This window comes from Chamaea fasciata, unplaced genomic scaffold (genome assembly GCF_029207755.1).
Source record: "Chamaea fasciata isolate MVZ Bird 193981 ecotype frontalis unplaced genomic scaffold, bChaFas1.0.hap1 SCAF_16, whole genome shotgun sequence".
Classification (NCBI taxonomy): Eukaryota; Metazoa; Chordata; class Aves; order Passeriformes; family Sylviidae; genus Chamaea; species Chamaea fasciata.
The window spans coordinates 16,481,951-16,496,445 of record NW_027094101.1 but is presented as its reverse complement, the minus strand read 5'-3'; the positions used below and the strand labels follow the sequence as shown (position 1 = coordinate 16,496,445).

Genomic DNA, 14,495 nt, shown 5'->3' with positions numbered 1-14,495 from the left:
AAGGTAGTATTCAAGTATCAGACAGCACTGGGCCGAGGCTATGCAAACAGGCTCAGCCTTTGAAGAGCTGCCCAGCTAGCAGTGCCTCCACTACTGTCCTCTTCAGTAACGCAAAAGACAATCCAGCATGCATAACCAAGAACAGCCACTCACTTGTGAGAGAGCACAGAATCTCAGATATTCATTCTTCCACAGCTCACATGAGCACTGCAGGTATAAGAGTCTTTATTTCACAGTTAGCAGCTGCTAAAGAGATGAATGACACATTGTAGCATCCACAGGCAGCAAATCATAGTAGCAATGTGGTACTTGCTTTGCCTCTAATAACAAGATGAAAGACTGCACAAGGTACACCAAGGCAACTTCAAAGGCTGGCAGTGAAAACAAGATACTAAACCTGGAAAAGACCAATTGGCCCAACTAGGGCTTAGGAAAAAATAATCACATTGATGCTGGATAGGGGGGAAAGAATTCAAACAGCAGCAAGTAAGAGCATCCCCAAACGGGAATCAGTAACATGGGGATGGTCAGAACAGGCAGGGGAGGGAGTCACTCAGGGTTAGTTATAAGCACAGCTGGACCAGGTAAGAGAAATGTATTTCACTGTATGGAGCAACATGCCATACTTTTTAAGAGGTGTGTTAAGTTAGTCTGTTTTACCCCCTTCCTAGATACTTCACAGTCAAGGAGTTAGTTACAGCACAATTCACAGATCTAGTTAGTGAGGGTGGTCCAGAGCATCTGTCCCTTTAAAGAGACCTGTGTAACTCATCAGGAGCTTGGGAAGTGTGAACCACACAATGCCTAAGAGGGACCAATGGAAGTTCCTGCCAACCACCCAGCACTACTTGGGGCTCGGCTTATGCAGCAATCCAAGACAAGGCTACTTAAGCTGTGTCTCTGGGTACACTGACCCTGCCCTGTGCAGGGCATCTGGCAGTGAACACCAGCACTCCTCAGGCTGACCTGGACTCAGCTGGCATGAGAGAACAGAGAGACCCACTGGAAGTACTGTAAAGGATTAGATCATTCCACAGAGAATTAATATGGTCTGTAGTTCCAGTAACTGGAGAAAACGGAGATCTGGAAAGCAAGAACAAAAGCAGGTAAGTTCCTATACCCCTTGGACCAAAAAAAAAAAGAGCACATAATGTGTGAGGCAGGACTTAGCTTCACAGCATTATACACTTCAGCACTGCACTACTGAAAGGCAGGTTTGCTGCTGCTGTCCCTCAAGGAGCACAAAGTTACTTGCTCAAGGTGGCAGTTGCAAAGCTGGAACTGAGCATCGATCTATTGGAATCGAGGTTGCTTGTCTCCTCTCATCCACCTCATGACTGAAAACACAGAAGCATCCACTTGCTCCTTTCCATCTAGTCACCAGCTCAGCAGACATCTGCCACACCACTATACCTGTCCTATGGCTGCTTGCTAGGCAGTGCCAGCCAGCTCCCTGGCTCCACAACACTGACTCATCCCTTATTTTCAGCAAGCTGAACAGAATAACATCACATCAGATCTGTGGTCCTCTCAAAATCCAGAGTTAAAAACAAAGCCCCCTTTTTAAGGCCATTACCTTGTCCTTCAGTTGCTGGCAAAGCTGCAGTGAAACTGTGAAGAAGACAAGGGCATCATTTAACCACGGGACAACACATTCCACTTTATGGACATGGCTGACTTCGTATCGCTGGCTGCCAAACTCACTGGAGATGGGGGAAAAGAGCACAGCTTCACACACAACAGCAAAGAACTCAACCGTCCTACTTTCCCATAGAGAGATTATGATGATTTCTATCATGTATAAATCAGCACCTGGCAAACTGACAGAATGCAAACACTGGAGTCCACCTCTGACCAGATTTATAGTTAAGCTAAAGGGCGAAGGTAGGAACCTCACTTCATTCCAGACAGGCACAGAGGCAGGGAATGCAGATGGCAATGCCACTAACACTCATTTTTGTTGTAAACTCTCATCTTTAGATATGCTCATGGCAGTGTCTAGATGGGCTGAATCCTGGAAATTCATATATTTTGGCCTTTAGGATCAAGTCATTAAAGAGACACAACAAAGCATTCACAGGCACAGCAAGTGACTCAGTCCAGCATCTCCACTTTGGAGATGCTACAAGGGAAACCGCACACAGCTGTTTGGATTTCACCCTCAAGACATACCAACACCTGCTATCCAGGCACACTACCCTTGTAGTGACTGTACTTACAAAGTGGCCCCAGGGTTGTGCAAAACAGACCCTCCAGCAGGCTTGAAGTTCTAGAGAAGGAAAAGGTAATTAGGATTTTGATGTGGTCAACAAACCACTTAAAAGAAAGACATTTAAGGTTTACACTTTCAGTAGCCTGACATCAAGAAACACCCACGCTCTATTTGCCTGGACACTCCATCAATATGGAATCCGCTTTGTTAGAACCCTTCCTGCTCCTTCATGAAAGAAATTCTACACTTCAGCTGAGTTCAATGTAGCTACAAATTTTATCACTACAGAAATAAGATGAGAAAATCCAGAAGAAAAACAAAAAATTGAGTTTTAGGAAAATCTTCCTTATGGAAGGACTGCATTTCATAAAGCTTAAGAGTTTGATGTTTGTTTTACAGGACATCAAGTTGGCCCACGCAACAGGTGAAGCAGGAAAGTATCCATCAAAACTCCATTAAGAAACCCAAGATGCTACTCTGATGTAAACTGGATCAATGCAACTACGGCCTTCCAAAATTACACTAAATTATCGAACTACATATAAAGTATTTGGTAAAAAATGGCTTACTCCAGAGCACTGGTATCTTATTCTAGGCTAAGCAGCCTTGCCCCAAACTAGATTTAGAGGCAATGTTCTGTGGGCAGCAGACCTAAACACAGACACGTAGCACCGGCTGAACTTACTTCTGCATTATCTTATTAACACAATATTGCACCAGGTAGCAGTGTGATCTCCTCCTCACAGTGGGACGTAAGGAGAAGAAACTAAACAAGACTCAGGAGATAGCAGGCATCACCTTGGTTGTGTTGGGCTGCAGCACATGGAGTTGGTAGACAGTGAGGCACAGCTTGTTCAGGTTAATATAGAAATTCACAAGGATGTCTGGAGGCAGCGCAGGGGTGAACATTTTCTGGCAAGAAAATCAGTTTCTTTGTCAGTGAAAGGATCATAATTTCTAATGCTGGGAAATCATTCCCTTTTCTCAAGCCACTCTACAATTAGCCCATGGCAAAAAAAAAAAACATTAGGAGAGAAACAAAGACTGAGCAGCTGCAGGCAACGATTGCTGCTCTTGCTGCCCTTGATCAAATGGTATGTGCATGACAGTGACAAGAGAGGATGGAGCAGTGCTCACAAGGGCATATCATCCCTGGACAAGACTCTTGGGCACAGAACAGAACTTGCTCTCAGAGAACCAGAGTTCTCATGCCCAAGTCATCTACATTCCCACAGGAAGATACAGCTCAGCCAAAACCACTCAGGATTTGCACTTGCAGTTCTGCCTCAGGAGACACCTCGGAAACCCACTTCCACCAGGATGCAACCCAGTATCCAAACTGTTGTAATGCTGCCAGATCTGTATAAAGATCTAGATCACCATATACTTACTGTGAGACCACTAGAGGCAATTTCTGGTAGTGTCAGAGTGGCAGGAGTGGTTAGCCGATTTCGGGCTCTGGAGAGCTGTAACATCACAGCATCCATAAGCTACAAGATAATGTACAGAACCACTGGTGAGTGTGATTCCTTGACAGCTCTGGACAGTGTGCTGCAGAATCCTACAACCTCCTTCAAGTGTTAAAACAACAACTGCCACTACCCCTCATCCTTCCAGGAATTCAGGAACTCATTGGGAAAGGGTGACTCCCACATAAATGCAGTTCAACTGTTACTACCATCAGAGACTTATGAGGCAGGTCAGGAATGTTCAATACCAGCAACTGATGAGAACAGCTATTCATGACAAGAATACCAAGCCAACATAAGATCAATTACTGATGCCACACAGGCATCAAACTCATCATCGGCTCTTGAGAAGAACAGGCATTAAAGAAAAAACAAGGTGCGTTCTCCGTCTCCCCACTCCCACATCCCAGGTACAACTGCTGCATGGGCTCCCTCTGTCCATAACCAGCTATGAGTGAGGCAGTAGAAAAAAAGAACCAGCTCACTCTGAGGCCAATCCTGCCAGAATCCACAGTTCAAAGGCTCTACCCAGGCAGACTTCATCTTCCAGAAAAAAAGGGGGAAGCAACATATCTGCTATAGAGCTCATGACTGCTAAGATGAAGGCACTTTGTATTATGACTAACATCTCCCCTTACTTCCACTTGAAAGTAAAAGGAAATAGTTTTATTAACTAGTTTCTTCCTATGAGCAACCCTTGCCCATATGGAAACTAAAAAGGTTTAGTTTTCTCATGCTTGATGTTGTGACGGATTCTAATGAGCAAGCTGAAATTCTGGTGCCTTCAGAGAGCATTTCCAAGCAGAAGGTTGGGCTTCACTGCCTTGCAGCAGCTGCTCTGTATTAGACCCCAGAAAATACTACTGGCAAGAGAGAAGTCACTTTCAGATTTTCAGTAAATCTGCCATCTTCTGTTTACTGATAGCTGACTCGCTGCTGCTCTCGCCAGCAGCACTGATCAACAAAGAGAGTAAGTTATGTAACAACATCATCCACAGAAGATCAAGGAATATCCTCCCAGATTATCACTGGGGTGTAACAGAGCACTGACTGCTCAGATTACTGTTCACCAGGATGTACAGCTCTGTTACTAACGCTAAACTAGTACAGATTCATATAAATTAAGAGGTCACATGGACACTTCTTGGCATGGATACAACTGTGAGGTCTGTTTCCACTAAGAGACTCAGACAGTAATGTGCATTAACTGTGTTTAAAACAACAAATTAAGGGAAGAAAAATGCATGTCCCTACCCAAGCAGCAGGGGCTTTCTCCTCACCTTGAGCACCTCCAAGCCTGTTTTGAACTGGTAGTTCACATCTCTGTTCATAAGCAGGTAAATGGCTTGGTTCACATGGTTTCTAGCATCCTGGATCTGCAAAGGTACAAATGCAGCCCGATGAAAGAAATACTCCGTAGTAACCCATACTGGGAAGTAAAGGTTTCCCCAATTATCTCACTGACCTTAAGAATGGTGTCTTCTCAAATGTAATGCCAAGTCAAAATGTCAGACACTATTTAACACAAACCTACCACTGCTGCCCAGAAGCATTACTGGGTTCTCCATGCATGGACTGGAGATACAGAACAGTCTGACAACTACAACTTGGATTGTCAGTACAGATACTGCTCCTGTCCTGAAGTGACATCAAGCACTCTCATCCTGGGAGCACTCTGGCCACAACGGCTTGGTAGGAATTCTCACTGCTAGTGGCATACGTGGCACTCAGCTCTAGCATCATGAACAATGATTTCATCCTATCAGAGCTGAAACAAACGACACCAATGAGCAGCAAGCACTGATTTCTAATACAGTGTCTCACTTCAGTATCCCAGAGGCCTTCTAAAGTAAAATTGTTGGGATGGAGAGTTATCTCCAGCACCAAGAAGCTGTGCCATTGCCTGGGACCAGACCAGACTCAGGACACAACTGGCTGGAGTTCCCCTCAAGCAAGTGGAACACGCAAGTTATAAAAAGCAAGGTTGATAGGTGTATCCTTGCTTTCATGGGAGCAAGGGCAAACCAGAGGAAGACAATGGACCTGGGAGAAGCTGACTTGTGCTCAGTTTCAGGCAGCAGCATGAAAATTGAAAAACAAGCCCAAGGAGTAAATTAGATAGTGCAAATGGAACAGCTAAGCAGAGAAGCCTGTACAAGACGTTTCTGCTGGGAGATGGGCCACACAGCTTGGGGTATGTGTAGTTTCATATACTTACAATGCCCTCCAGAAGTCACAGCTCCCAGATCTACATCCTTGTAGAAGCATCCCTGGGATAGACCTGGCTCTGGATCCTTCTAATGCAGAGCTCAGGGAACACAAAACACCCCTGCTCTTAGAAAGCTCTTGCATTAGAGGCCACAGAGAAAAGAGTGACAATGTCAGATTGCAGAGAGACTGCAGGTATTTGGGCATCTCCAAGTATCACCACCTCCAGCCTTTACATCTCACAAAGGCTTCTGAGCAAGCCAAACTCCTCCTGGCACCACTACCCAACCAAGCAATGCCAACCATGCTGCTATGGTTTGCTTCACTCATGTTCCCCCTTGACTTTGCTTTGTTTGCTAATCAACTTCCTCAAAATTTATGTGCCTGCACTTGTGTTACTCATGCCTACGCTACAACTTCTTCTTTCACTTTGTACAGAGAAACAAAACTCCAATCGACATCATTCATTAAGAGAAGACACTCCTTTGAGATGCTAATTTTTAATTCAGACAGGCCAAGGATCACCACATAACCACTTTAAACGCTTTTGTGCTCAATCCTTTGGACAGTCACACTCCATATCTGAACAACGTTAGAACACATAATGCCAGTAAATAAAGGAAGTCGTTTTCCATAAAAGCTGGTAGAAGTCGATCAACCAGGTAGCAGTACAAAACAGCCACAAAAGAGGAGGCACTGCTGAGTGTTGTCACAAAAACTTCCTTGCTTTGTTGCAAGGCATAAGCAAACTCAATCAAGTTTGGTATTAACATCCCGAGTACCCAATTTTCTAGATTTCTACAAAGTTACTAGGTAGAGCCTTCACTTCTAAAGCAGACTTTGGGAACTGCACTCAATGCCAAACCCACACATCACCCAGAAAAACCTGAGCTATGGCACAAGGAAATACATTGAATCTATTTTCCTCCAACCTACTCAGCTGTGACAAAGTAATTGAGGAAAACCATGTCTTCAGGTCAGGTCCTGAAAACAGGTATGTCCCAGCAAAATTACGGGAAAAAGATTCTGGCTCTGGATAGCTGCATTCTTTTAACTCCTAAACTGAGGGAACTCAGACATACTACTGGAACACAAAAATTTGTTCTCCGTGTAAACAAATGCATCTGCAAGAGAATGAGAGCAAGCTACTCAAAGCCCCTGAAGCTGCTCTTTGCCCTGCTAGCCTGGGGTGACAAGGGACAGTCCTGCAGAGGCACCTCAGGCACTCCTTTAAAGGACAGCTATACAGACAGCCTTCAGATCAACTGGTGTGTCTGGAATGAGCAGGCACCCCAGCTGAATTTAACTGATTTAATTGCACCTGTTTCCTCTCTTAGCTTTTACCACTGTAGCTCATGTGGAATGGACATAACAGCCTCTCTCGAAAGACTAAAGTTACTGCTCAGAGAGCACTGAGGCTATGAATGGGTGTCAACAGGTACCTGCTGCAATTTCCACTGCTTGTCTTCCCGGAATGCAAAATGCAGGAGCTGATTGTTTCTGTGCATTTTCAGATTAACATCCTTGAAAAAAGAAACAAGCACATGAGAGCAAGAAATGCCTGTATGCAGAAGATGGAGGCTGGCAGTTGCATTCCCCTCCTCCAGACCATCCTGGCAAACTGCAGTCCTCGCACAGCCAGAACCTCAGTGCTTCCACAGGATGATATTAATACAAAGAATAGGTTGAAAGGTATTGAGTGAATCAGGATCCAGGCGGGACACATAACCTCAGCCCAGAAGGTCCTCAAGGAAATTGTTATTACACAATAAAGGTGGTAAAGGCAAGGAATCCCCATGGAAGTTGACTACAGCTCTCACCACCACACGGTGGTGGTAGAAGGGGACGTCAGATGCTAAATCTTGACAAATTACAATGGTTGCTGAAACATCTAGGCCAATTAGGCAGAACTGACAAAGAACACTGATCACCATACATAATACGAATACATAACCAGGGTGACCTTCCTCCCTGTAGAACAAAGCAAGAAGTGTAGCAAGTACTCACAGCTTGACACAATGCATCTCCCTGCAGTGTCATCACACCTTTCACCTGGTCTGTGCTGGAATGAGAAGAAACATCTGGGCAACACATGTCACAAGAGGCACCTATAAACTGCCAGCTTAACACCTCCCCTCCTCGTCCTGTGTAGCCAACACGGGCTCCTTGTGCCCAGGATCTGAATACTACTTCTGCCTGGTAGCTGAACACCACACACACTTTCAAGTTGCCAGTTCCTGTCCTGTGGTAAACTCCAGTCATATTCTTTATGGGCCACCTCACCCTAACTGCTCTGCCTAAAACATTAACTTAATTTCTGATCCCATTCTTATTCCATTTATCACCTGTCAACAATTTGGTTGCTATTACAAACAGCTCTAGTAGGCACAAGCACAAGACAATAAATTAATTATTGACACTGGAGTGTTGGATGACTCCTACAGGAGCTGAAAGCTATAAACCACACCCCATTCCAAGAAAAAAGACTCTAAATAAGTAAAACCCGACAACCTTAAATAAATAAAAACCCCACACCCCAAACCCTTTGAAAGGTCCTGCAAGATGACTCATATCTACAATGGGCAGTGTGAGAAGACTGAAGCTTCAGGTTGGGCCACACCTTACATTTTACTATATTAGGGACTCTTTAGATCAACTCTGCAAGATCCACCTTACAACAACAAATGAAAACTAAATGAACTAAGATCTGAAGAAGACAACCTTCACACTTAGTACAGAATTACTGCACGATTCCTTTCAATGCTGTGACATTCCTAAAGACTAAGGTTAACTGCTTTGTGACAAGCTGGTGAACTCTGCCAGAGCATCTATTGAGACCAAGGGCCACACTGAGTATCAAAAAATGGATATCAATTTCAGAAGAACTGCATACCTATAGCACCTTTTGCACACGCCTCAGTTTGCTTTGTGTGAAGGAGATTTACTATTGCTATTTTAGGGAGATTAGGACAAAGGTTAAGATTTCTCCAAAGTCAGGGTCAGTAATTGAGCCAAGAGCAGAATTTCGGTCTTGTAACTGCAACTCCCTGTGTCATAATCATAAAAATGCCCTTTGGCAAACTGCTCGCAGCACTGAGGCAACACACAAGCATGTGGTCAGGAATCATTGACTACATTATAGGTGTCAGCAGGAAATGGCACAAGGCTGGCTCAGGCAGCCCTGGAGCACAGCTACAGACTGTTACCTTTACCTGCTGTGAGAGTTAGTTTGTTTTCCTTAAGGCAAAATCTCCTACTAAAGAAAACCCATTAATCCAGGGCTTCTGCAAATCCCTTAACCACAAATCTTTCAGGATCTGCACTCTGCTGCAGAGGGAAATGACCCACTGACCACCACCACTTACCTTGATGTGCTTAGAACAAAGTTCTCCTGCTTGAAAGCTCCTCCAGAGCCACTGGTGGGCAAGGCAAAGCGGTGGGAGGCCTCCTGCCCAAGAGAGGACACAGTGAGTGCTGGAGCTTCTGCCTGGGCCCAGCATACCATGAGGCAGGAATGGAGATAATGTGGACACCAGCAAGGGGCTGAATATGTAGCAGCCATCTCTGCCAGTCTCCTGAAGTCCACCAAGCAGAGCACTTGGATTTTATCCTACTGCACAACTGGTGAAGCCCAGGAGAAGGCTCAGCGCATGCCATCCATAGTGAAAGGCATTTGGAAATCCCACACCCTGGAGCTGGGTAGTGCCAGCAGGATCCCCAAGCTGCCCACAGAAGGGGCAGCACCCGACAGCTCAGCTCTGCACACCCTCAGGCACCATGGTGCAGCCCCTTATCACAGCTGGTCTTTACACATGAAGGAAGCCTGGAGTGAAAACCTGCCCTCTCCAGTCCTCCACCTGGTTATACTGGTTGGTGACTGCCCTTTAAACACTACACCCTCAAACCATAATAAATTCTTCAAAACGGGTACTATATATACAGGTATTGCAGTCTATTGCCACCTGCTACTGACTCCAGTCCTGGGGTTCTGAGTCAGCACTATGGCACTCATATCTGCTCTAGTACTTGCCCCTCACCTCCACATTTTTGGCCCTCCTCTTCCATCACTCCAAAACCTCCCAAAACCAGAGAGTGTGAAGGGGCTGGGCCTGTTGAACTGGCAGCAGACACAGCAGACACACGGTGTACTCTCGGTGCACACAAGTCCCTTTGGCCAGTTCCTCAGTGGCTGCCTGGAAAGAGTCAGCCCCGCAGCACATGCTTAGGCTGGAGAAAGGTGAGAAAAGTGCTGCCCATCTGGTTCAGCATAACACATCATGTGGGAACTGACAGTGGTCAGAACATGGATTTTTAGGCTCCAGGCAGAAGCTTGAAGCCTGTGGGAAAGCCAAATACAGAACTCTCTCAGTCTGGCCTGGGAAATCGTAAGGAGGAAGCCGAAACAATCTTGTAGATTTCCTCCTCCTGGCACCTGGTGTTTTTCCAACTTGTTTACTGGTAGATACGTTTACAAAAAGGCGGTGCCCCAAAGGACCAATCGTATTCATTGTACTGAAACACTGTATAAAAAGAATCTGTCTTTCAACAAACTTAGCTATAAGCCCCTCAAAGAACCGGAGTTCTGCATGTCCTTACATGAGCCATCCTGAATCGTAACGATAACACCAGGCCTCTGAAAGGGGCAGGTACCAGTACAGGAGTGAGTATGTTGAGGAAAGGATGATGTTGAACAAGGAGAGTGCATGCTAGTAACTACTGCACAAGTAGCAGCTGTCAGCTAAAGGCCATGTTGCTTGCTTCCACCAGCACATGTCAGAGTTACAGGCAGATCCAGATTCTCAGTTCCAGAAAATATTCATATCTCAGGCAAATGCCTGGCAGATAGGTCTGGCTGCCTCCATGTGCCTTTTCAAAGCAGCTCTCAGCAGAGGGTCAAGAACAGAGCAATCTTGGGGAAATCAGTTCTACTGGGAGTCCTCAAGAGCAGAGGGCAAGCAAGCACTGGGGACAGAACTGGAACATACATGGATGACCTTTTTGTGCAGCCTCGATCAAATTTTTTTTTCTGCAGGGGAAATCAATCACCATTCCTTACACAGAAGGTCAAACAAAGCCACAACACAAAACTCAGACAAAATTTACCTCACCTTCAAAATATCCTGCAGCTGTCTCAAAACAGCATGGACCTCTTCTTGTAAAAGCCATTTAAATTCTTCTTCCTATGTCATGGGAAGAACGCAGTGGAATTATTAGACATCAAACACTGGAAGCAAATCTCACAGATACATGTGAAAATTATTTAAGCTCTAAGTGTACTGCTATTTCCATGCTGTTTAAATAAAGGAGAACAAAAGATTTCTACCTGATTTGTTGAAACATCTAAGTCTCCACATCTCCACTCCAGTCCAATGAACTCTCCTCATTCTTGCCCTGACTTTAAGAAAGCCATGTTCACACAAATTACTGTACCAAAAAACCTAGAATTGAATGCAACTTTCCGAGCAAAGTAAAAATACTACTGCTTCAAAAACTGTGATATCCTTTTAAGCTGTTGGGATGAACTCACCTGGCTGCCAGACCTCACTGCACCCAGCCTCCCTCACTGCCCCTTCCTCAATGGGTCAGGGGAGTAAATAAGATCACGGGCCAAGATAAAGTTAGGGAGATCCATTACCAACTCTTGGCACAGGCAAAACTGAATCAAGTTGCAGACAATTTGTTGCTAATTAGGTGGTGAGAAACAAAACCTAAAATGAGCATCCCCTGTCCCAACTCCAGCATTTCCCCAAGCAATAGCAGTCTAAAACCAAAGCAAACTGAAAGGGGGGGGGGGGGGGGGGGGGGACACACAGGCTGGGCACTCCCATCATTGGGACAAATTCAGTAAGGAACAAATTTGGATCTGATGACTCAGGCCCTTGAGCCTCCACCAGCTGCTGCCACAGAGAAGCCTGTATAAAGCAGACCCACAAGGCACATCTAATATTCCTGTTGAACCATGAATCCCCATGCAGGTCATCAAAGAAGTGGGGAACAGAAGCAAGCACGGGACAAAGAAAAGATTGCCACTTGCCATCCTGTAAGAAAAAATTTCCATGGGGAAAGTTCTGAGCAGGTTGCCCACAGAAAAACAGGCAAGCTATGAACTTTAAACTTTCAGTTTCTCTGCTAGATGGTTCCTGTTCACCATGAGGAACACAACACCCCACTGATGTGTCATCACCTTATGCAAAAGTTATCCCAACAACCAGTAGGACAAAGTCAGGTTTGTTTCAGCAAACATTTATCCAAGGCAACCACACACTACAAAGCCAGGCAAGATTCCCTGTTATCCTTTAAAGCAGTTTGGGTGCAGGACCAGTGACTTTGACCCTTTAATCCTGTTTTGGCTTTCTGGGAATTATACTGATCATAGAATGTTCTTAACTGGAAGGGACCCACAAGGATCATGATGTCCAAGTGTGGACTCTGCATAAGATAGCCACAATAATTCTACCATGTGCTTGAGAGTGTTGTCAAAACACGCCCCGAAATTTGTCAGGCAGGGTGCTGTGACCACTGCCCTGGGGAGCCTATTCCAGTGCCCGATGACCCTCTGGGTGAAGAAACTTTTCCAAATATCCAGCCTAAACCTCCCCTGACAGAGCTCCATGCTGTTCCCTCAGATCCTGTCACTGATCACCAGAGAGAAGATAGATCTACAGCTCTTTCACTCTATAATGTCTGCCCTCCTCCAGGCTCCCAAAGGAATCCATGGGTGATCCCATGGGTGCAGCAGATGCCTTTAGCACCTCGAACACCCACCAGCACCATGCAAGTGTTTTTACTCAAACCCACTGGTGTTTTTCTTCCCTTTAGTCACAGCAAGGAATCTCCCTTCCCCTGCCCATTAATTATGGACTAAGTCAAGTTCGTGCACATCTGTGCACACTGCACAGTTGTATTTTTGGGGAATGCTGGTCATACTCTTCTAAACCATGACATTAGAAAAACCCATTATCCTATGTGGCCTTCCACCCAGACCGATAGATCTCTATACCCCTTCTCCAGACCAGAGATTTCACTCCTCGAAGCTCCTCTCCCGCTGATACCTGGTCACTAGGGCAGCTCGGGGACTCGCCATGTGCGTGGCGGTTCAGCGGGACACCAAGGTTAAAGGGCACATTGACGCTGTGCTGGGAGCAGGGCGACCCGGCCTTGCCACCCGGCGACAGGGTGCCCGAAAGCCTGGCCCGACAGCACGGCCGGAACTTGGGCAGCGCCTGCAGTCAGGGCAGCAGCTCTAGCGCTGGGCCCGGGCAGCCCCCGCACAGCGCTCGGCCCGGACCCAGGTGCACGGGACGGCCTCGCCGCCACTCCGCGGCTCCCCGCCCGAGCCCGACCAAACAAAAACGAGTCTGCGGGGCTCCGGCAGTGCTGTCATACGCAGAGAGACGCCGCTGCCGCTCGCCCCGGCCCCGCCGAGCGCCCGCCCGACTCACCAGCACCGCCCGCTCCCCCTGGTTCGCCATCGCCGCCGCCATCTTGACTCCGCCGGCCCCGCCCCCGGCACCCCGCGCGCACGGCCCAGCGGCGCTTGATTGGGCAACGCCGCTTCCCTGCGCCGCCCGCGAGGGCGGGGCCCCGTGCGCGACATCGGGCACGGCGGGGCCGACGTCCCGCGCGAGCCGGGCGACTGTCGCTGCGGCAGCACGGGTCTGACCTGCGTGCCCCCAGCCGAGCGCACAGCGGCGAGGAGCAAACCGAGCGGCGTGTACGAATACTCAGAATCGAGTGAAGACGTGCAGGTCTCATCACTTCTTAAAATAAATACCTTATCCTGGCAGTAAGGTCTTTGCAGAGAGGTCGGTGAGTTCCCTTTCACGACGGCTGTACTGAGAGCGAGACGTGAGGGCGTAACACCTTCACCACACCAACCGCTGGAGGGTGGGAGATGGGAATGATCTGTTGGGAAAGGTTCCAACAGCCCCAGTTCCTGCTGCAAGCACAGCTCTCGACTTCCTATCTGTTGCTTCTAATGACAGTGTTCAAAAGGAGTGCTTCCTCGGGCACCTGTAACTCACCGTACCTGAAACCCACTCTCATCTGCACTTCATTTCATCCTCGTGCCTCAGGGCAGGAAGAGCTACTGCTGTTCAACTGTCTATCCACAAGCAGTATTCAGAGCTTGTAAATATTTCAGTTAAGGATCGTGTCCTTAGAATACCCAACTGACTGCTGAGTTAGTGTTCATAGAATCATGGGACGGTTGGGGTTGAGATGATCCTTAATGCTCATCTCTTTCCACCCTCCTGTGATGGACAAGGATCTTCCACTGGACTCAAACCCAAATGCCAGAAGGATGGATATCCCAGCCCAAAACTTAAACACAACTTGTCATCAACACCAGGACATGAAAACCAAGCGTCCTCCTCTCATCCCAGATGCAAGCAGCCCTATGTAGACAGAGCATGGAATTTATCCAAACTCATCCTCTGTAATGCCCCACTGACAGTTCCAGGCTTCAGCAATGACTGAAGTGCTCTCAGGATTACTTGGTTTTAGGATTATTTGGTTTTCAGCAGCTCTGAGTTTCTAATGTTCTGAGGAACACAAACTTCCTTAATGTCCCAAGACAGCTCTGACAGGCTTCAGAAAATGCCACA

General features: G+C 46.8%; 1 protein-coding gene across 1 annotated transcript; it reads right to left on the bottom strand.

Moving 5' to 3' along the window:
• Nucleotides 1-208: 208 nt before the first annotated feature.
• Nucleotides 209-13,415, bottom strand: ROGDI (rogdi atypical leucine zipper). Its single transcript, XM_066198135.1, has 11 exons — nucleotides 13,332-13,415; nucleotides 10,998-11,069; nucleotides 9,255-9,337; nucleotides 7,897-7,951; nucleotides 7,332-7,412; nucleotides 4,962-5,057; nucleotides 3,604-3,702; nucleotides 3,011-3,124; nucleotides 2,220-2,269; nucleotides 1,577-1,703; nucleotides 209-1,083 (listed from the first exon to the last, which is right to left on the bottom strand). The coding sequence occupies exons 1-11, from the start codon at nucleotides 13,371-13,373 to the stop codon at nucleotides 1,042-1,044; spliced, it is 861 nt and encodes a 286-aa protein (XP_066054232.1). The 5' UTR covers nucleotides 13,374-13,415; the 3' UTR covers nucleotides 209-1,041.
• Nucleotides 13,416-14,495: the final 1,080 nt, after the last annotated feature.